Source organism: Coloeus monedula (assembly GCF_965178545.1).
Source record: "Coloeus monedula genome assembly, chromosome: 1".
Taxonomy (NCBI): Eukaryota; Metazoa; Chordata; class Aves; order Passeriformes; family Corvidae; genus Coloeus; species Coloeus monedula.
Genome location: NC_138781.1, coordinates 44733873 through 44752279, shown reverse-complemented (window position 1 = coordinate 44752279; position 18407 = coordinate 44733873). Strand labels below are relative to the sequence as shown.

The 18407-nt window shown below is 42.3% G+C and overlaps 1 protein-coding gene across 4 annotated transcripts in view; it reads right to left on the bottom strand.

Annotated features, from left to right (window-relative positions):
• FYCO1 (FYVE and coiled-coil domain autophagy adaptor 1) overlaps positions 1-16319 on the bottom strand; it is a 47077-nt gene extending 30758 nt beyond the window's left edge. The window contains exons 1-5 of one of the 4 annotated variants that reach the window (XM_082284627.1): positions 16202-16319; positions 6899-7075; positions 5301-5407; positions 4041-4166; positions 367-473 (exon numbers count right to left, since the gene is read on the bottom strand). In XM_082284627.1, coding sequence (XP_082140753.1) covers positions 367-473; positions 4041-4166; positions 5301-5407; positions 6899-6953 — 395 coding nt within the window. In that variant the 5' untranslated portion in view covers positions 6954-7075; positions 16202-16319. The other 3 variants (XM_082284626.1, XM_082284628.1, XM_082284629.1) reach the window with 3 other exon arrangements.
• Positions 16320-18407: the final 2088 nt, after the last annotated feature.

The window sequence follows — 18407 nt, the reverse complement described above, 5'->3', positions numbered from 1 at the left end:
TATATGCAAATGCTTTCTGGGGCTTTGTGCAACACATCCAAATTAATCCTCTCTCATGATGAATAGCCCATCAAACCCAGGGTCTTCAATACTTATAAACACAACATCTTTGAAACCGACGTACAGAAGCACCAGTGCAACCCACTCCACACATATTTAGCTGTAATAACTTTCAATCTTTACCAGCCCAAGATAGGTATGAACCAGTGACCCAGGACAAAAGGTCTATGATCCTTCATATCCTATTACCAGCTCTCTAAGCCAAACATTTGGAAGTGTTTCAATTTCTTTCAATAGCTACTAGGTGATGTTGCTTGATCACACTGAGAAAACACTTATTAGTTAAAAAAGCACTTTGCTATTCACCTGGTCACTTTGGTGTTCATAAAACATTGCTGCAAGGTATCTGCTAGCCTTTGGTGAACCAGGGAGTAACGAAGAAATGCTCTTCCTTTTCCAAGAGAGGTTCGTAGCTGGAGGGGAGAAACCACAAGAAAAGTCTAAATATCATTTGTAATAATGTAGAGACATGGCCAGAAAAGCCCACATAGCAACACAAAAATATAATATGCCACTGTGAAGGAAAAAGTTTTAATGGAAACCAGTAAGAACCTTTTCCTAAGTCTGTCATTGGGTGGAATCTTTTTAGAACAATGGAATTGTTTCTACAGCTGACTGTTGTCCACTTTATAATTATATAAAAGGCATCACAGGACCAATGAATCATCTAATATATTGAGTCCAGACTATGCTAAGGACACTTGACAACATAAGGCAAATCTCAATGTGCCCAGTAAAGGCAGAATTGACTGCTTAAGTTACTTAAGATGCATATGGCCACAGCTGGACAGATTTAGTCATAGAACAAAGATGTACACATATAAAAATATACATCCCCATGGACACAGTAACCCCAGACAACGCAAAAAGCCTTTCTTAATACTTAGCCGTTAAGTTGATTAAAATCTAATTCTTTCTTCAGACCAAGAGCAGCTGCATGACCAAAATTTAATGGATCTTTTTATGAAGACAGCTGTTAAATCAACATAAGGGGGATCACAAAGCTCAGCACTGAATTTTGTTATAGCTATTGACTTGGGGAACTGATGTTTTATTTTTACATCTGAACCATTTTCTGTCCTGCAAAATAGTGAAGCACTGAATAGTTGTGTTTTATTTCTTCTTTCTATCAAAGTCAGTAATCAATTTAGGAATGGGAAAGGAGCATGATGAAAGAATTTCTCACCAAACTCCTCATCCAACTAACAAAACAAATACATTTATGATGTAAAATAGATGCCAAGACAAAAATAGAGAGGCTGAGGCACAGGTTAGTAGGTTACTGTAACTTTACTTGGAAAGTTAGTGTGAAACAAGGCTTGAAGGCCACACAAGCTTTCTCTCTGGCTGATCAGTATTCCACTGTGGTGAAATGAGAGCAATACCCTCAGCTTCCTTGTTTTTGCTGTTACTGGGCTTCTACTCTGAAGTAACACAGGTTCTTCATTTAGCTCAGTAACCCACTACATACAAAAATGTTCCTTATAAATATAACCTGAATGAAACGTGAAGCAAAGAAAGCAACACTTTTTACTGATTTTTGGTTTGAATTCTACAGCATACAAAGTGCAAAATACCATGGTCCCTAAACACTAAGTATACCACAAACAGCAAATTTAATTTACCAACTGGTTTTCGCCCTCATTCACCCTGCAGACATCTGAATATTTCTTCAGGGAGATGCTATTCCTACTCTATGCACAGAAGCTTACAAGTGTTTTTTCCTAAGTAGGCATATTTAGTGAATATCTTAAGAACTGTCAAAAAAATCCCAAACCCTGGAAGCCACAGAATTAATCCTATCCTTACTCCCATTGTTTTTTCAATTTAAATTGCAATGCCTTCTTTAAGCAATATGAAGAGACCAGAACAAATGTACATAATGAGAAGTAGAGGAAAATATTTACATATATGCAGTTACAAGTAGCTGAAGACTATTTGACTAGGAAGCAAAAGCATGCCATGTCCTGGAGCCCTGCTAGAAATCAGGGAGGCAGAGTGTCTGGTATTGACAGTGTTTCCATGTTGACAGCAAACACTGTAGCTAAGGTGCAGTGTATGGCTGTAAAGATTTGGAAAGATGTGTATTTAGTGTAATCACCTTTTGAAAGGAAAAGAAGAATGACCAGAACTCACTGCTCACCTACTGCCCTCAAGAATAAGGCCCTCTGCTTAATTAACAGATAAGAGCTTCCAGGGCGTTCTTATTTGCTTCCTTGCTCCACCTCTCTAGCACACCGTGCACCCTAACATTAGAAGCACTGCAGGCAGAACAGAAGAGGCATTATGCTGTCTAATGTTTGACCATCCTGAAAATTAACTATTACTCTTTCCTTTTTGTTCACCTCCACCTTTGAAGGTCAACTAGTATTGTTCAGTGAGCAAATAGAGGACATTTGGAAACCTTTATGTCCTATCCAGCCAGGTTCAAAAATTTGCTGCTGATTCCTGCCTGTAATGAAGAGGAATAACAAACATATATTTGTGTCATGTGTCATTTAATTTCTGGGCCTGAGTCTGCCAGCTCAGTTACCTGAAACCAAGCACTGATTCCTCTTTTAAGAGTTTATATTCCTAAACCACAAGTTAATAAAGATTAAAGAAACCTTCCACAAGCTAATTTCTATGACTGCACAGAAATTGAACTAGAACATATCCTGCTTCCAAACTATAATTTTTTATATTGTGCTAACAATTTAACAGCCAGATGTACTGTAGAAGGAAAAAGTAGAGCAGTCTTTACATGTGGCAATATGCAGGTGATACCACAGGCAACAGACTGTTGAAGACTACAGCACAGCCACCTTTGCAGAGAAATCAGAGTGGCTCCTGCTACTGAGAATTTAGGGGCCACTATCTATAGTCAGAGGATTTTTCCTGCAGCAGTGGCTACTGTCCTTACTTCTCTGGTTGTCCTGCAGTGCGAAATCCAACCCAAATTTCTGTGCCTCTCCCCTCTCTTCCTGCCCACTGGTAAAGCAAACTGAAGCCCTTCCTGGGATTGCTCACCTTGGAACAGCAAAATTCAACACTGTGAAAGTTGTAAAGAGAAGAAAGAAAGGTAGGGAGACCAGAACCTGCCTCTGCTGCAGTATCATGGCTCTCTTTCAGATGAATCAAAACAACATTATCTAGAGCTGCTGTGGAAGAACTCCCAAGAGAATAGAAAAATCTGCTGTAAATAGCAACTTGCCAATCCAAGTTAGCACTGCTCACAGATAATAGAAGTGAGCACCAGGACAACACTGGCCAGCACCACCACACCACCGCCTCTTCCACCCACAAGGAAAATCTTCAAACGATTCTAAAGACTCAGACAGGATCAACACAGAAAGCTTCTCACAGCTTTTATTTCACCCCACATTGACCTGAAGATATAACATGGTTTTTATTACTATCTAAATCTAACAGGAACAAGGCTTTTTGTGCTGTTCCTGACAGCTTACCCAAGGGAATAATGACAACCATCCCATGTCATTCTATCATGCTATTTCACACAACGGAACAGAGTTGAGACAGAAGATGAAATTGCTGCTCTCAGTCAGTCAACTTTATGGACCAGTTAAAATAGTCTTAAGAGAAGTCAAATATGGTGAATGTTTCATCTTAAGAGTCAAATCCTGCTGTAAGCTGTGCTGAAGATGGTATGCTCTACCCTTGACTCAATTTCTCATTTCTTTTCAAGAGAAAATGGCACTAAGTTTATGAAAAAGCAGGGCACAATCAGAGACAAACAGGTCCATTCACTTATGTAAGTGGTCTTTGAAACAGGAGTCAGGTCTTCTAATCCTACATAATTTGGTGCCCTAGTAGAAAAGGAAATCTTGTATTTTTATACCTTATGTGAGAAAAAAAAAACCCCAAGGTTTTTTTGCTATGTGTTAAAAGCAGTGTATTTTTTTTTGTTTGTTGCTACTGCTCTCTGAAAAGACATGGCAAAACAAAACCCACATATTCTGATGCTTAACTGATATACTTACTTCTGTAATAGACTTGACAAAGCGGATTCCATCATTAGCTCCTTTGATTTTTGCCAGGCAGTCGCAGAAATAATCCCAGTAGTCTTTTCTGTTCCCCAGCAATGTGCTTTTTTCTTTCTGGTCAAACTTAAACCAGGAAAACAAAATACAATGAGCAAAATTTAAATAGAAATATACTTATATATAGCTACTTGAAATTCTGTTCCTCTCCCAGCAGCATGTGCTTTTATGAGTCCTCTTAGCTTTAGCCAGTGTATTCACAAAGGAAAGAGACACTGCACTATACTGATGCAATCCAGCAGTTACAAAAGCTACTTTACTGACAGTAAGAGATAATAATGTTCTGGTGCTCTTCAAAATACAGACATCCATTCAAAACTGCTGAAACAAAGATTTGCAGCAGAATTCTGCAGCTGTTCAAGAGCAAAGCACTAACAGCCAGTTGCTGAGAGACCTGCAATTAAGTGTGCCAGTAGCACACATGTATGTACCAGAAAAACCTGCTCTAGATAAATCATGTTTAGAGCAGCAATGCAGCAAGGGTATGGACTGCACCTTGGACCATTCAAATCCCAAAAGAATTTTCAGTTTCTGTTGGAGCCTCTGCAATCCCATTAAAACTCCTTTGCCTAGATTAAGGCTACATTAGCATGTCTTTGTTGCAATCACTAACATGATTACAGTATATGTGGACACCACACTATGCAAACTGAATTTCAGTTTGCCCAGCAGTGTCCTCTTTTACTTAAAATTTAAGGGTGGACAAAACACAACATTCCAGATCAAAAATCAGCCTTTTGTATTAAGCCTTTCATACAACAACAAAAAAAAATTTCAAAGTGAAATTGCTGAAATTCTAAAAATTACTCACACCACTACATTTTGCACCATGAACAGCTTACTAGTATTTATTTTGCACTAAAATGTCAAGATCTCATTACCACAGTTTTTTCAGGATAATTTAGCATGACAGATCTTTAAAATCAAGCTCAGATCTTTCAGATCAGTACAGAAATGCCTTACATTCCTCAATCAAACTACCAGCACTGCCTTGTGATTATTTATTTTCACTTGAAATAAGTATAATAGGCAGCACACATTTCAGTCCACTTATCACACACAACAAAAAAATAAATACAAAGAGAGACTCAACTGGATATTTATGATTATTTGAGTTAAACCCCACATACTGAAGAGGAAGTAAGAGAAAACAAGGCCGAGCTTTGCTGGTGGATTACAAATACACAAATCACTTCTTACCTGTAAAAGGTACTCAAGCTTGTAGGAGAATTTTTGCAAGTTGACACTGTCATCTGTGATCGGTTCACCTCCTTCTTTAAATTCTTTACTTAATTCAGTCACTGCATCTTTAAAACAAGACACCAAAATAGTTAACTAATGCAAAGGATCTCTAGCACTGAATCCATAAACAACTAAATGAATACTTTCTTCATGGACATTATGCATGTGGACTCATTTCCTTTTAGCTGCAATGTCTTAATGACAGTACAAAAAAATGACTGTTATGCTTCCAATTTAAGACCACCTATAAGAAAACAGGAGTTCAAGCTATGTCAATTTGTTGTACGGATTATTTCTTCTTAAAAAGACACTTAGTACTTCTGACACTTAACAAAACCTGCTAACAGACAATTGCTAATTGCTACCACAGCAGAGGGAAGAGAAATGACTTTTTGCTGTCTCATGTGCACATTAAGGTATTGCCACAGGACAAACAGAATTCTGATTAGAAAGGACAAAGCATGTAATCTGCTAAAGGGGATCAGTAACACGAGAACAGTCGTTCAGTCAGCACATTTATCTTCTCCATGCTTTATTCAGGAAGGTTCAGCTTGTGCTGGTTACGAACACAAATGAAAAAAATAATTTACACAAAAAATAAGCATACAGCAACTCTTCCCTAAAATATACACCCATAGTGGGTGAGGAAGTCTCAAGTCAAAATACACTCTACTGTCCCCCTGGGCACTCTATCCCCAAAAGGATGTACTTCTCAACATCAGAAATTACTGATTTTGAGCTTGCTTTCAACCTTGGTTTTATACTTATTTCAGGTGACTGAGTGAGCTTTAGCTCCCAGTCCCACTTGATAACCCGTTGCAAATTAAAATTTCTTCTTGTCAGCAGGCACATAGACCTCCTTTTTTATATCACAGGAAGATCTAGATTCTCAGCTTTGGTGCATATACCTTATAGTTAATAAAAATTAAAAGGAAAAATATCTGAATCTTGGTATAAGCAGCTGAGTAGGACAGAAAGAGAGCAGGAAAACTGTTATGAATCTGATGCCAATTCTGCCTGCAGCAGAACTGTTGAAAATGAGATTGGCTACTTCTAGTGGAAGACAAGTTAGGCTCCACTGCAGCAAGAACAGCAGATGCAATTCTCCTGCACTCTTCCTCTGGGTCTCCTTTCCCAGCTAGGTTTGGCCTCCTGGTTTTTCCCCTTCCCACATTAGCAACAACTCCTCACCAGCTTCCCATGCAGGAAGCCTGAGTTTTAGGCGTTTTCTCCTAACTTCACATAAAGTCTTGTAACTCTCTGCATGCTGATGAAGTACTAGCTCACAATGCACACCCCCCACACACCTTTCTTTAAATTGTAAAACCTATTTCTTCTCTTGTATGTTTAAATTTGCAGGATTTAAGAATTCAGGGTCCTGCAGAAGGTACAGCACTTGTCTCACAAAAAAAATCCATCACATTGCACACCTTGAATTATGTTGCTACAATTGCTGCTGGAAGGAGTTACACAATTGAAAACACAGCTCCTACTCTCTGTTATCTAAAACCCAGAGGATGCAGTCCAGCCTCCAGAATGTATCTGTCAGCATGTACCTTGCAAGTCTCTGATAATCCGCTGCAGCTGACTTTCGCCACTAGTTGCTGCCATCTTGGAAACAAAAGGAACTCCCCTTCTGGGCTGTTAACCTTTTCATCCATCTAGATAAAAAGAGCAGAGCTCATAGCCTTGGTGACCATGGGGTTGATGCTGATTATTCTTCTCTGTGACACCTGCAATTGTAAAAGTCAAAAATAAAATGAAAGTCTTTATCAGCTCAAATGAGTAGCAGAGAGGTGCTTTGGCATTTTAGATCCTGTTGAGTAATGAATTCCAAGGCCAACACTTTTCCAGGAATCTCCTTAATATTTTCTTCTAGTTTTCACTTTCCATTTCAGTTATTTCTTCAGTTATATCTTACAAAACTACCAAGCAAACCTCAGAGAGCAATTTTCTCTGGCTGGAGTTACAACACAGTTGGTGGTACAGTCCAGCTCTGGCTGGCATCTCATCCAATCTATCTTGTGACCCTGAGGGAGGTTCCAATGACACATGATTTTCCCTCCCCAAAGCCTCTGCCAGATCTTCCCTACAGGTTGCAGAGTAAAAAGATAAGACCATTTCAGAAAGACTTTCAAGACACACACTAGGCATGGGCCAAGGAGTCAAAAATGACGCATGCTTGACTCTCTGGCACCGGAGCATACTTTTAATGCGCAAGAGTTACTAAAAGCTTTAGTACTGGCGCGTGATTTTAGCACAAGGAACACCTCTCAACCCCTTCTCAGAACTCACTGTTCCCTACACATGTAAGATGACACCACTTTATTTTAAGCTCTGTTACAGCATCCTTGGCTGGATAAACATACCTTGCACCACCTTCTTTGCTTAGGATAAGTGAGTTATACTTGGCACTCACAGAAAATCTTTCTCAAAGTAAAATTAATTGAAAGCCTCAAACACTTTACTAAAACAACCATGCCTGGGGATGCAATCTTTCCAGCGCTAATCTGGGAACAATCATTCAAAGAAAAAAGCCACATAGAAAGTACATAGGGAATTTACTAAGCATCCTGTTCAAAGTTTGTTCAGAATTCTGCCTGCAGAGGTACGGCCAAAGTTTCAAGCAAACACAACACCCAAAGTACCGAATCTTTAGAAAAACTGCTGTTACGCATTAGTGCTTTTGTTATAATTCAAGCTGAACTACAATGAAATTAAGTTGTAATTAAAATCTTACAAACTTTTGAATCTAATGTGATTAGGTCACATTATTATATCTCCTTTCTCTTTCCTTTCTTTCACTCCCAAAAGAGCTAAATTGGCATGGCTGAAGTAGGCGTCTGAATTAATCAAATGGATCATCCTTCCTACCCTATGTATTAAGGTATTGTTAGGAAGTGATCCTGATGTGACTCCATATTCTTTTCTGTTTGAAACAAAGCAAACATTAACAAAGCCATAGAGACAGAAATACATTAAGCATAAAGAGAAGGCTGAAACTAGGCTTACTCGTGTGTTTCTCTGCATACCTGTGCTTTGTTACCTGCTAGTTTCCATTTCCATATCTTGATGGCAGTTGTTATGTTATGACACAAGTGTCATGTGGACCATGTCCTGTCTGGGGAAGGGCCTTGGCCTGCAAAATCCCTACCACAACTGATTGCTTCAGGAACAGAAGGCCAGAACAGCATAGACCACCTGACCTGTGCTGCCAAACACGATTTTTTACCTTAAATCAACAATGTGACATATCCAAGATTCCTATCTTGATTCTAGGGCGTGACCATACAAAGTGCCACACTTCCTGGCTACTTGGTGAGTTTGGGTACTACTGAAATAAAGCAAGAGTAACAAACTCAGTGAGTCAATGTTTCCTTTTTTAAGCACACACAGTAATATCAGCCGTATCTGTTCGGTTTGGCAACTGTTACATAAAGGAGCTTAAGCCAGAAGATTGTGCCACGTGGGCAATGGAAGCCAGAAAGTGTGACCAAATCAAATGCTTTTCCTCACACAAAGAGGGAAAAGAGCAAGGACCAACAAGAGGCTCCTGCCTGTGCTTCCCAAAGGCCAGAACAAGATCCCATGCAAGGCTCCAGAAACGCAAAGGCAATGCAAGAGGCGTGCCAGGAAAACAGCGGCCAGGCCAGCTGCAGGCATGTACAGAGAGCCTGGAAGAGTAGGCAATTGGGAATTGAGCCTTTATTTTGCAATAACCAGCAGGGAGTGGGACACTGGGCATCCTACGGCAGCCAGGCACAGCATGGGACCTTGTCAAGTGCTAATTCCCAGCAGGGTGCACAAGTAGACATTCACTGGAAGAGGACTAAGGCAGTTCAGAGTTTCCCCAGCCCCATTAGCATTGCTTAAGTCAGTGTGTTTGCCCAGAAGTCACAAATAAATGACTACTGGGTGCACAACAGCACAGCAGCACAGTGCAAGAGAGGGCTATGTGCTCCCAGTGGGTTGATAACTGCTGTGCCAAAGCAGCCCAAGATACACATCTTTATTTCTGTTTGGATGTCCTAGGCAGAATGTGAGAATCCTGAAAAGAAACCACAACTCAGCAGGAGGCATGAAGCTGCACAGCCCACTCCTCTGCCTGCTCCCTGCCATGTCTTTTCTCAATACCTGGAGCAAGGTCTCACAGTTTCCCCTTCCTTGCATCAGTTCCCATGGATGAGACATGCATTTAGCCCCTTCTCTTCCCAGAGATGAAGGGGATCTTTTGACCTGGGCTATGGCATAGGGCAAACGTGGTGAAACTTCTACTTGCCTTCCCCTCTACAAAATCGGGAGAAAGATACTTCTCCCCTCTGTGGTCCTTCCAGAGGTGTTCTTAGAAAACACAGGTGCAGAGCTCTCATTTCCTATGGCAAAGAAAGCTGATAATGTATCTTAACTGGTTTCCCAAGATTACAAAATAGGAAGAGCTTCTGTAAACACCTGATCTAGTCCTTCCTGATCACAGAACATTTTGCCCAGAATTCCTTAGAGCACATCACTGTTCCTCCAGCATTTCCTATCCTACTAAAACCTGTAAATATTTGCTTTGTGAAAACAGCATGATACATTCCTCAGGCACGAGTGACCCACTGTGGGTCAAAAGCTTTCTGGATGATGCATTGTTACCTCTTATATAACAACACTGGACTAAGGCTGATGGCATTAACTTGCCCAGAACTGCTGAGCTGCAATGACATCAGTGCAGCTACACTAAGGACCTGGCACAAAGGAAGCAAGACAGGGCATGCCACCAGTCCCTCCTCGCACTCCTGGGCCATGCCTGCTGATCTCTGAAGGTGGTTCCTGCCTTCCCTGATGGCATAAGTGCTAGTGTGGGGGTGGCAATCTTCTTTACAGAGGAGGATATCCTGGAGATTAAAGAAAGAAGCAGAAAGGAAATAGCCCACATACAGGAAAAGATTTACCTGAAGGGGAGTGAGACACATATAAAACAGGCAACAAAATGTAATGACTGTAATTAAACTGGTTAGTGAAGTAGCTACAATGACCTACTTTTAATCTGATTCTATAAAATTTATCTTCATTTTCTACACCATGTCTGCATCTCCAGCAGCTACCCTTTTAGGTCAATTTTGGCCAACCTTGAGAGAAGGCAATCATCTTCAAAACAGTACACTTCTCCATGTGCAATCAAAACAGGAAGCAGGGAGGATGCCCATGAGCAGAGTGTCTCTGCATTGTTAAAGACTACAGTGAGACCTCCATTATAACCTGATATCAGAGAATCCACTCCCCACCCAAGTGCATTTTCAGTGTGCACTAAGAGCAGAGCTCACACTGCAGACTTGGTGTAATTCAGCTAAACAGTAAATCAGATTTGCAAAAACTATTCTTTGGAAACCAAGACCCACTACTTTCTACTGCTTATGGAAATACTTCCTGTTAATATGACTACTCTGGACTAGTCATTCCAAACAAGGGCACTTCATCACATGGCCCCAAATGGTATCACAAGACCTTTAATTATTTGGTACCTGCAATCCTATGCCTTTTCTAACATTCTATATGAAACAAAACAGGCAAGTGAGGATACTGAGACAAATCCTATGTTTGTGAGTCACAGCTTTAACTGTATTATTCCCTTGTGTAATGTGAACATGGTATGCTCTATAAAAGCAGATACTGATTGATAACTGCAAGGTACACTGGAAAAAAAATCCCAAACAACCTACCTGGTCATACAGTTGGCTACAAGACACACTGACAAAAGACACTGAATGCAAACCTCAGGCAGAGATGAAGGAAGAACTGGGAAAAGAAAGTCCCTAACTCTCAGGATTGTAACAGCACTGATTCAGTTAACTAATTTCATTCCAGTAACTGTCTGAAAAAACTACTTCGTACTTTGTTGTTGCAGCAAACATAGAGCCCCAGTGAAATTCACGGCAGCTGTGCTGCAGCTTTTCTCATTTTGTACCATGCAGGCACAGAGAGCTGCACATCCATAAAGCTGAAGAACTGTTTGCTGGAAGTAAGGGTCTGAGGTATAAAAAAGACAGCGTGGTTCTTCTGTCATGCACACACGTGTGCTTCTTACTGGGCAACTCAACTGTTTGTGCTTTAACACTCCACACAAAGATACATGACTGAACTATATTAAATAGAAGGATTAAAAGCAAAAGGCAGGCACAGTCTGAATGACAGCTAGGGTTTCCACTCCGAGAAGTGAAATCTTCTTTTTAAATTAATCTTTTCCCTTAATTTTCTACATCAGCAAATCTTCACATTTCAGTGACAAAAATATGGTTTGGGAATATAAACAATTAACAATAAAAGACATCTCGCAGAAAATATGTGTCCAGAGAAACAAATTCTCTAAGTATCATAACATAGAGGAAGAGAATAACTAGATGAAGTGCATAAAAACATTCACATATTTTGCAAATGCTTGGCAGAGAAAAAGCATTTTTATAGTTAAGAACTCCTTACAGTAAAGCCTTTTTGTGGGAAGGCTCTTGTGCTCTAGGAATATTTGCATTTTACAACATAAAAACACAAACTAATGACATTCGTAAAATACTGTTTGTACCCCTAACCTGACAGAAAAGACCGACACAAAAGAATCAGTAAAGTTTTATAAACTTTTTGTGCAGTCTTCCCTATTCTACGGACAACTGACCTGCATTCCACCCCTATTCCTTGAATTTACAACCTGTTTTTAGAAAAAGATCAAAGCTAGGCAACAGACAAGAGTATACAGTGGCACAGTAAGAACTCCATGAGACAGAGTTAAGTTTTAACCTTGAGTGGACAAAGCTGGCAACCCTAACAAATTTTTTTAATGCTGCACCTACCGAACTGGATCTCCTCTCTAACACCTGGCTTAAAACCCTTTAATACCTTACACTGTACTTTGCCAAACAGGACAGATGCAACAGACCAGGGACACAGATTCCTGACTTGGAGAATAGTGTTGTCTCCGATATTCCTTCACATCAGTAACTGCTGACAAACATGAACTCAATGACCACTTTCTGCAAACAACACCGCAGGGATGAGCTAGTACATATCTCACAAAGACAACCTTGTCTCAGCCCTATCTCATGATGACAGAACTTCCCTGTTTGAGGAAGCAGTCAGTTTACAAAGAGAAGAGCTCTCTTCTGATAACAGGAATTGAACAAGTATCGCTTTTAACAAACTTGTCTGCCCTTTTCCCTTAGGACACGCCAGACCTCACGCCATGTCAGGAATGCTATACCTTGTTTACTAACATCTATCAATTAACCCAACCATAACTCTTCCGGAGACTTGTTTCTCCACAGCTGCTCCCATCCTCTTTCACTCTCCCTGGGAGAAGGTACCCCTGCTGTCTCAATGCCTGTATGTGAGCTGAAAAGACAGAATTAATTCAAAAGTGAAAAGGTTTGTTTCCCCTCTTCATGCTCTTATTCTCCTAAACAATTCTCCCTGTGTCCCTCCCTGCCACAAAATCTGCTCTTTCTCTCTACAACTCACACAACTATTTAAATGTCTTACATGTTCTTCAAGCCACACACATGACACTCAGGTGCTACTCTGAAGAGCACCACATAGACACCTACAGAAATAGAAACACCAGAGGACTTCCAGCTGCAGAGGAGCATTTGGCGATTCATGACACTCAACTCATTCATCGCACAAGCTTGGAGACTTCAAAGAATCTCATATTTTTCAGGTCTCCAAAATTGGTCTCTGGGCCTTGTTAATTTCCTCAGCAAGGTTGGCCTGACTATAGTAGCTCAGCTACCTCTGAGACTTCGGGATAGTTAAAAGCAACAACCATTACATCCTGGCTCTGAGTGGGACCTTTCCTTAGCAGCAATTTTACCTCTGTATATACCGGTGCACACTGTCCCTCCAAGCTGAGGTTTCAGAAGTACTTGAAAAGGCTTCCTCCAGCTAATGGTTTTGGGAAGTCTGGCAGATGGGTGTTGAGTCTTGCCCACTTGTAGCACCTCATGCGTCCTCCCTCCAGCCAGCAGCTCCTTAGATAACTCTTGGCCTACATGCAGTTCCCAGTAAAATACCAACATGCAACACTGAAAATTACAGGTCTTGACCACACACATGTAGACCAAATAGAGGGCGAGGCAAGCAAAAACCACGCTGAGACAACCCAAACTGACAGGCCACTGAGTCATGCTGCTCCAGAGTCAACAGAAAGAATTCTTGTTTTCCTTCCTCTGTAGCAGGAAGTATGGAGTATTTCTTCTCTGCCTCTGTTCTTGTGAGTTTTCCACTGAAGGTCACCATTTTGGGGGGAAGGGGAAATTTCAGAGTTACAAATCCCAAAGATTAGGAAGCATTTGGAGGAGAGGCCTGTATGAGACTGTCATACTGGGTGAATAGGAAGAGACAGGCCCACAGATGACGCAGGCTTGGCATGAGCCCAGTTATTCGGGATACCCTGATCCAACCGGTTCACTTTCGAAACCTAAACTGGCTTGTAGCAGTAGCAAGACCTTTCCTATCTTCGTCCTTCTTCCCAGCAGGCCTCATTCAGGCATTAATTGCTTGCAAATATCTGCTGAGGTCACTAAACCACCAACCAACACAGAATACTGTGATCGGCAAAAATACTAAACCGAAGGAAGGGCATACAAGTCAAGGTCCTGTGCTTGCACTGAGATCCAGGCACTTTGCATAAGAAGTTCTGCTCCTCCTACCAGTGTCAAAAACTGTAAAACCACTGTCAGAATGCATCCAGGCAAAGGATTTTAAATTATTACTATTACAGAATTTTTGGACACAAACAGCCACTACTCCGTGGACAAACTGAAATTACTACATCAAAATACGAACTGGATTAGATACAAGCTGCTAAAGTTTGCTTGCATTGGCAAAACCAACCAAACACACAGTAATACAAACAAATAAAAACAATAACGTGTAACAATAAAAACACTTGGGGCTCTTAGAGTTCCCTTAAGTTTAATAATCTCAAGAACATGTGAAGAACACTAGAACGTTTCGGTGTTTACTTGACAAATAGACAACTGTTTATTTTTAAATGTGATCAACTAAGAAAAACAAATAACAATCTGGATTAAAAAAAAATTCAGCACTACTTTTCCTTGGGTCCACTGCATAATTTCTGCAATTTTACAGACTTTACATCTTGACTAGTTTTCTCTCCCTAGTTGTTTCTTTATGTCTTGATCACTCACCAAACAAGTCTTAGAGGAACCTAGCCTCCAGGATGTTACGAAAAATTCCTATTCCTTTTATGTAACCCTCTAGCAGTGGAGAGAGGGACTGCAAATATAACACACTCTTTCGCTGTTATCAAATGGTGTACATAAGAGACTCCTTCATACATGAAAATCAGGCTCCATAACTAACAGGCTCCTGAGAAGTAGTAGTGAAACCATGTTTACAATAAATGCTGTCAAATATATACACTACAGATATATATATACACACTACAAGAAGCAGAGCAGACTATCACTTGTTTTGCACCGCACTCTCTTAAGAAACAACTTTTTAACTGCAGTGCAGTCTTCTAAATGTGGGTGTTGGAAAACACTATTTGGAACGTCTAGAACATTTTTTAAATTCAATCACTCCCATGAGGATCTTTGGAAGACTCCAACAAACTGCCTTGCACACCACAAAATCTGGAAAACATAAAACACACTACTGCATGGCAGTAAGAGAGAACAGGTTGCAATGCTACTAATAAGACAGAGAACATGTTTTACCCTGTAAGTTTCATCCTAACTTGCCTTTATGAGCGTACAAAGTCAGAGCTGGGTAAAATCACCCACTTTTACTCTTCAGCATTAAGCAGACAAAGGCCTGTTACTTCTCCCTCTGTTTCAACTTGAAACTTAAAACTTGAAGTTTGGTTTCAAGTGAGAGGCAGAACCAGGAGCGTGAAGTCTACAGCTGACCAACTCTGTGTGCCAAACCAACCTTGCAAAAATCAGCAGGAGGCTGGATGCAGTGACCTGGACAGAAAACAGGGCCCTGTGCTCGGGCAGCTGCAGCAGCAAGGGATACACCAGTTTCCAGAACACGGCACAGACCCTCCACAGCCCGACTCACCACCGCAGGACCTCTGCCCGAGTGGAATCCAGTGTCCAAAGGCGGCAGACAATCATTTCACTAAAACCTTGTGGTTTTTCCTTCTCCTTGCTCACTCTGGATTACCAGGATCAACATAAGCCGGAGGAGGAGGGCCGGCTGCAAACCCGGCATCTGCTCTGGAGACAGACCCAGCCGCCCCGTGTGCCAGCAAAACTCTCTCCCTATCCATCCGCCGGAGATTTGCCGACACAAGGGCAAAGTGGGATTAGGGCCGCGTCAAATATTTGCCTGTCAGCACTTTATAGCGGGGTGAGGGCACGGACACGGGCGGGTGTTTGGTTTCCAGCAGGGTGACTCCGCTCCCCCTGCAGCTGCAGGAGAGGAGAAAACAGAGGGCAGTGCTGATGTGGGCCTAAAGTCAGCGCTCACCAGGGGGACATGATGACACTTCAGGAGACTGGGACTGGGTCTGGATGGTGGCCGACGTCCGCCCAGGCGCCGGCCCTGAGAGACGGCGACCCCCATTCGAGGGGCTCCCAGGCGATGACAGCCAGCATCCAGCCCACCCCGGGCTGATGTGCCCCTGCTATGTCCGCGCTCACCCCACCACTGAGCCCACCCGGGCACCCCCTAAGGCGGCCGGCAACTCTCTCCCCGCTGGGGCTCCTCCCCTCGAAGCCGAGCTCGGCGCCGCAACAAGTGGAAGCCGCCGAAGTTACTTCCCCCTCTCCCCGTCAGCTCCCTCCGCCCGCTGCCGCCTCCCCGCCCCCGGCCCCGCCGCGCTCCCTCGGGGGTGCGCGGGAGGGGTCGCTCGGTACCTGCGCGGCTGCCGCCGCCATGTCGCGCACAGCCGGCCCGGGGTGAGGCTCCGGCCCTCCCCGCCCGACTACAACTCCCGTGAGGCCGCGGAGGGGCCGCCCCACGCCCGGGGCGGTGTCTGGGTGCAGCGCCAGGGGCGCCCGCAGGCGGCCGGGACAGAGTGCTGCGGGGAAAGCTGAGGGGTTTGAAATGGCTTTGGGAGAGACGTCGCCGCTTTCGGCTCCAGCGGCAGCGTCGGGGTGGTTTCCTCTCGGGGAAGCTGGTGTTTCTGGTGCCCTCACACCAGAGGGTCGCTCTTTACAGAATCACAGAGTCGTTAGGGTTGGACTGGACTCTGGAGATGCCTGATCCAACCCCCCTGCCAAGGCAGGGTCACCTCAAGGAGGTGATACAGGAACACGTCCAGGTGGGTTTGGAATGTCTCCAGAGAGGGAGACTCCATGACCGCCCTGGGCAGCCTGTTCAGTGCTCTGCCACCCTCAATGTGAAGTTCTCACGGTGAGGTGAAACTTCCCTGTGTTTTAGCTTATGGCCATTGCTCCTTGGCCTGTTGCGGGCTCCACTGAAAAAAAAAATTTAATAAATTTTTTTCTTAATACTTTTTAATATAGTACTGACTGTTGCTTTTAGGACTATTCTATATGGGTTTTTTTCTTTTTTCTTTTTTTTCTTCATTTGCACATCAGTTCATCAAGCGCTTTGCACAGACAACTGAAGCAAATGTGAAAGTCAGGCATGACAAAACTGGTATGCAGCAGATTCCCCCCCTCTGCTCTCACCAGCTGATGAAAGGAAAATCTTCACCCCTAAACTGAAGGGGTGAGAGGACATAGTCTCAAGCTATGCCAGGGGAGGTTTAGGTTGGACATAAGGAGGAATTTCTTAACAGAAAGGGTGATTAGACACTGGAATGGGCTGCCCAAGGAGGTGGTGGGGTCACCATTCTTGGAGGTGTTTAAGGAAAGACAGGACATGGCACTCAGTGCCATGGTCTGATAGACACGGTGGTGCTCAGTCATGGGTTGGACTCAGTCTCAGAGGTCTTTTCCAACCTAATTGATTCTGTGATTCTGTGAAAGACATAGGTACTCTCTACTATATAAAGTAAGAGACTGGGAGAAAACAGGTGTGAAACTGGAACAAGAGGTTGCTTCCTGAGACAGGGTATGGGGCACAGGGTTCCTAACGCTTCCAGCACCAGGCTCCTTCTACAAGCAGGCTGTTTCCTCCCATATGATATGCATATGATTCTCTGAAAGGACATTTCTTTCCCAGCGCCTGAAAGAGGCTACGCTTGTTTTGCACTTGAAGTGCAAACTTGAAAGACTTCCTTTGCTTTTTTTTCCCACATTACTTTGGTAAATAAACCATTTTAAATTAAACTTGTGAGCAAGCAGTTGTCATCAGTTCTTGCCACAATGCTTGTGACTTTGTTAGCGTCATAAACATCAGCTTAGGCTGAAGATCAAAGCATCAAATTTTCAAGACTGTTGAGGAAATATATGTAGTATATAGTCACTGACATGTCTCCATCATCCTCCACACATAAGAATGACTAAGTGACCTTAAGTTTTGGTGATTAATCTTCATCTAATGTATGTTTTTGAGTAGCTCAAAAGCATTTTAGTGCCCTCAGAAATGCAGGTTATAGGGCTACACATGTTGCAGGCACATGACCTGTGAAATGCTCTGGGATGACTTACATCGTTTGGAAGCAACCTTCAGGCTTACTTTTCTTGGCACACTTTGCTGAATCATGCAGCAGTGCCAGGAGCATCTGCTGAAAACGAATGTTTGTTTTCCATTGATCTCTAGGCAACTGGGTGTCTTCCAAAAGTAATCTTGGGGTCATCAGACACAAGTAATGGTAAGTCAAATCCCATATAATTTCACTGCAATGGATTTTATTTTAAAAATTTTCAAGAAGTCTGTGCTATTCTACTTTTCACTCAGAAATAATCAGTTGGAATGGATTGTTCCTCCTTTTAATTATGTAGTAACAAGCTACTTTCAGAAATATTTAATTATTGATACTAATTATTGAATTATTGCCTGTTTATGTACACATCAATTTCTTCAGAGAAAAACATGCTGTTTCCAACTAGGTCCATAGCTGACCAACACTTCTTTAGAATTTTCTGTATTTCCACATTTCTTAGCAATAAAAGATGTTAGAGATATTTCCTTTTTGGAAGCTGCACTTGG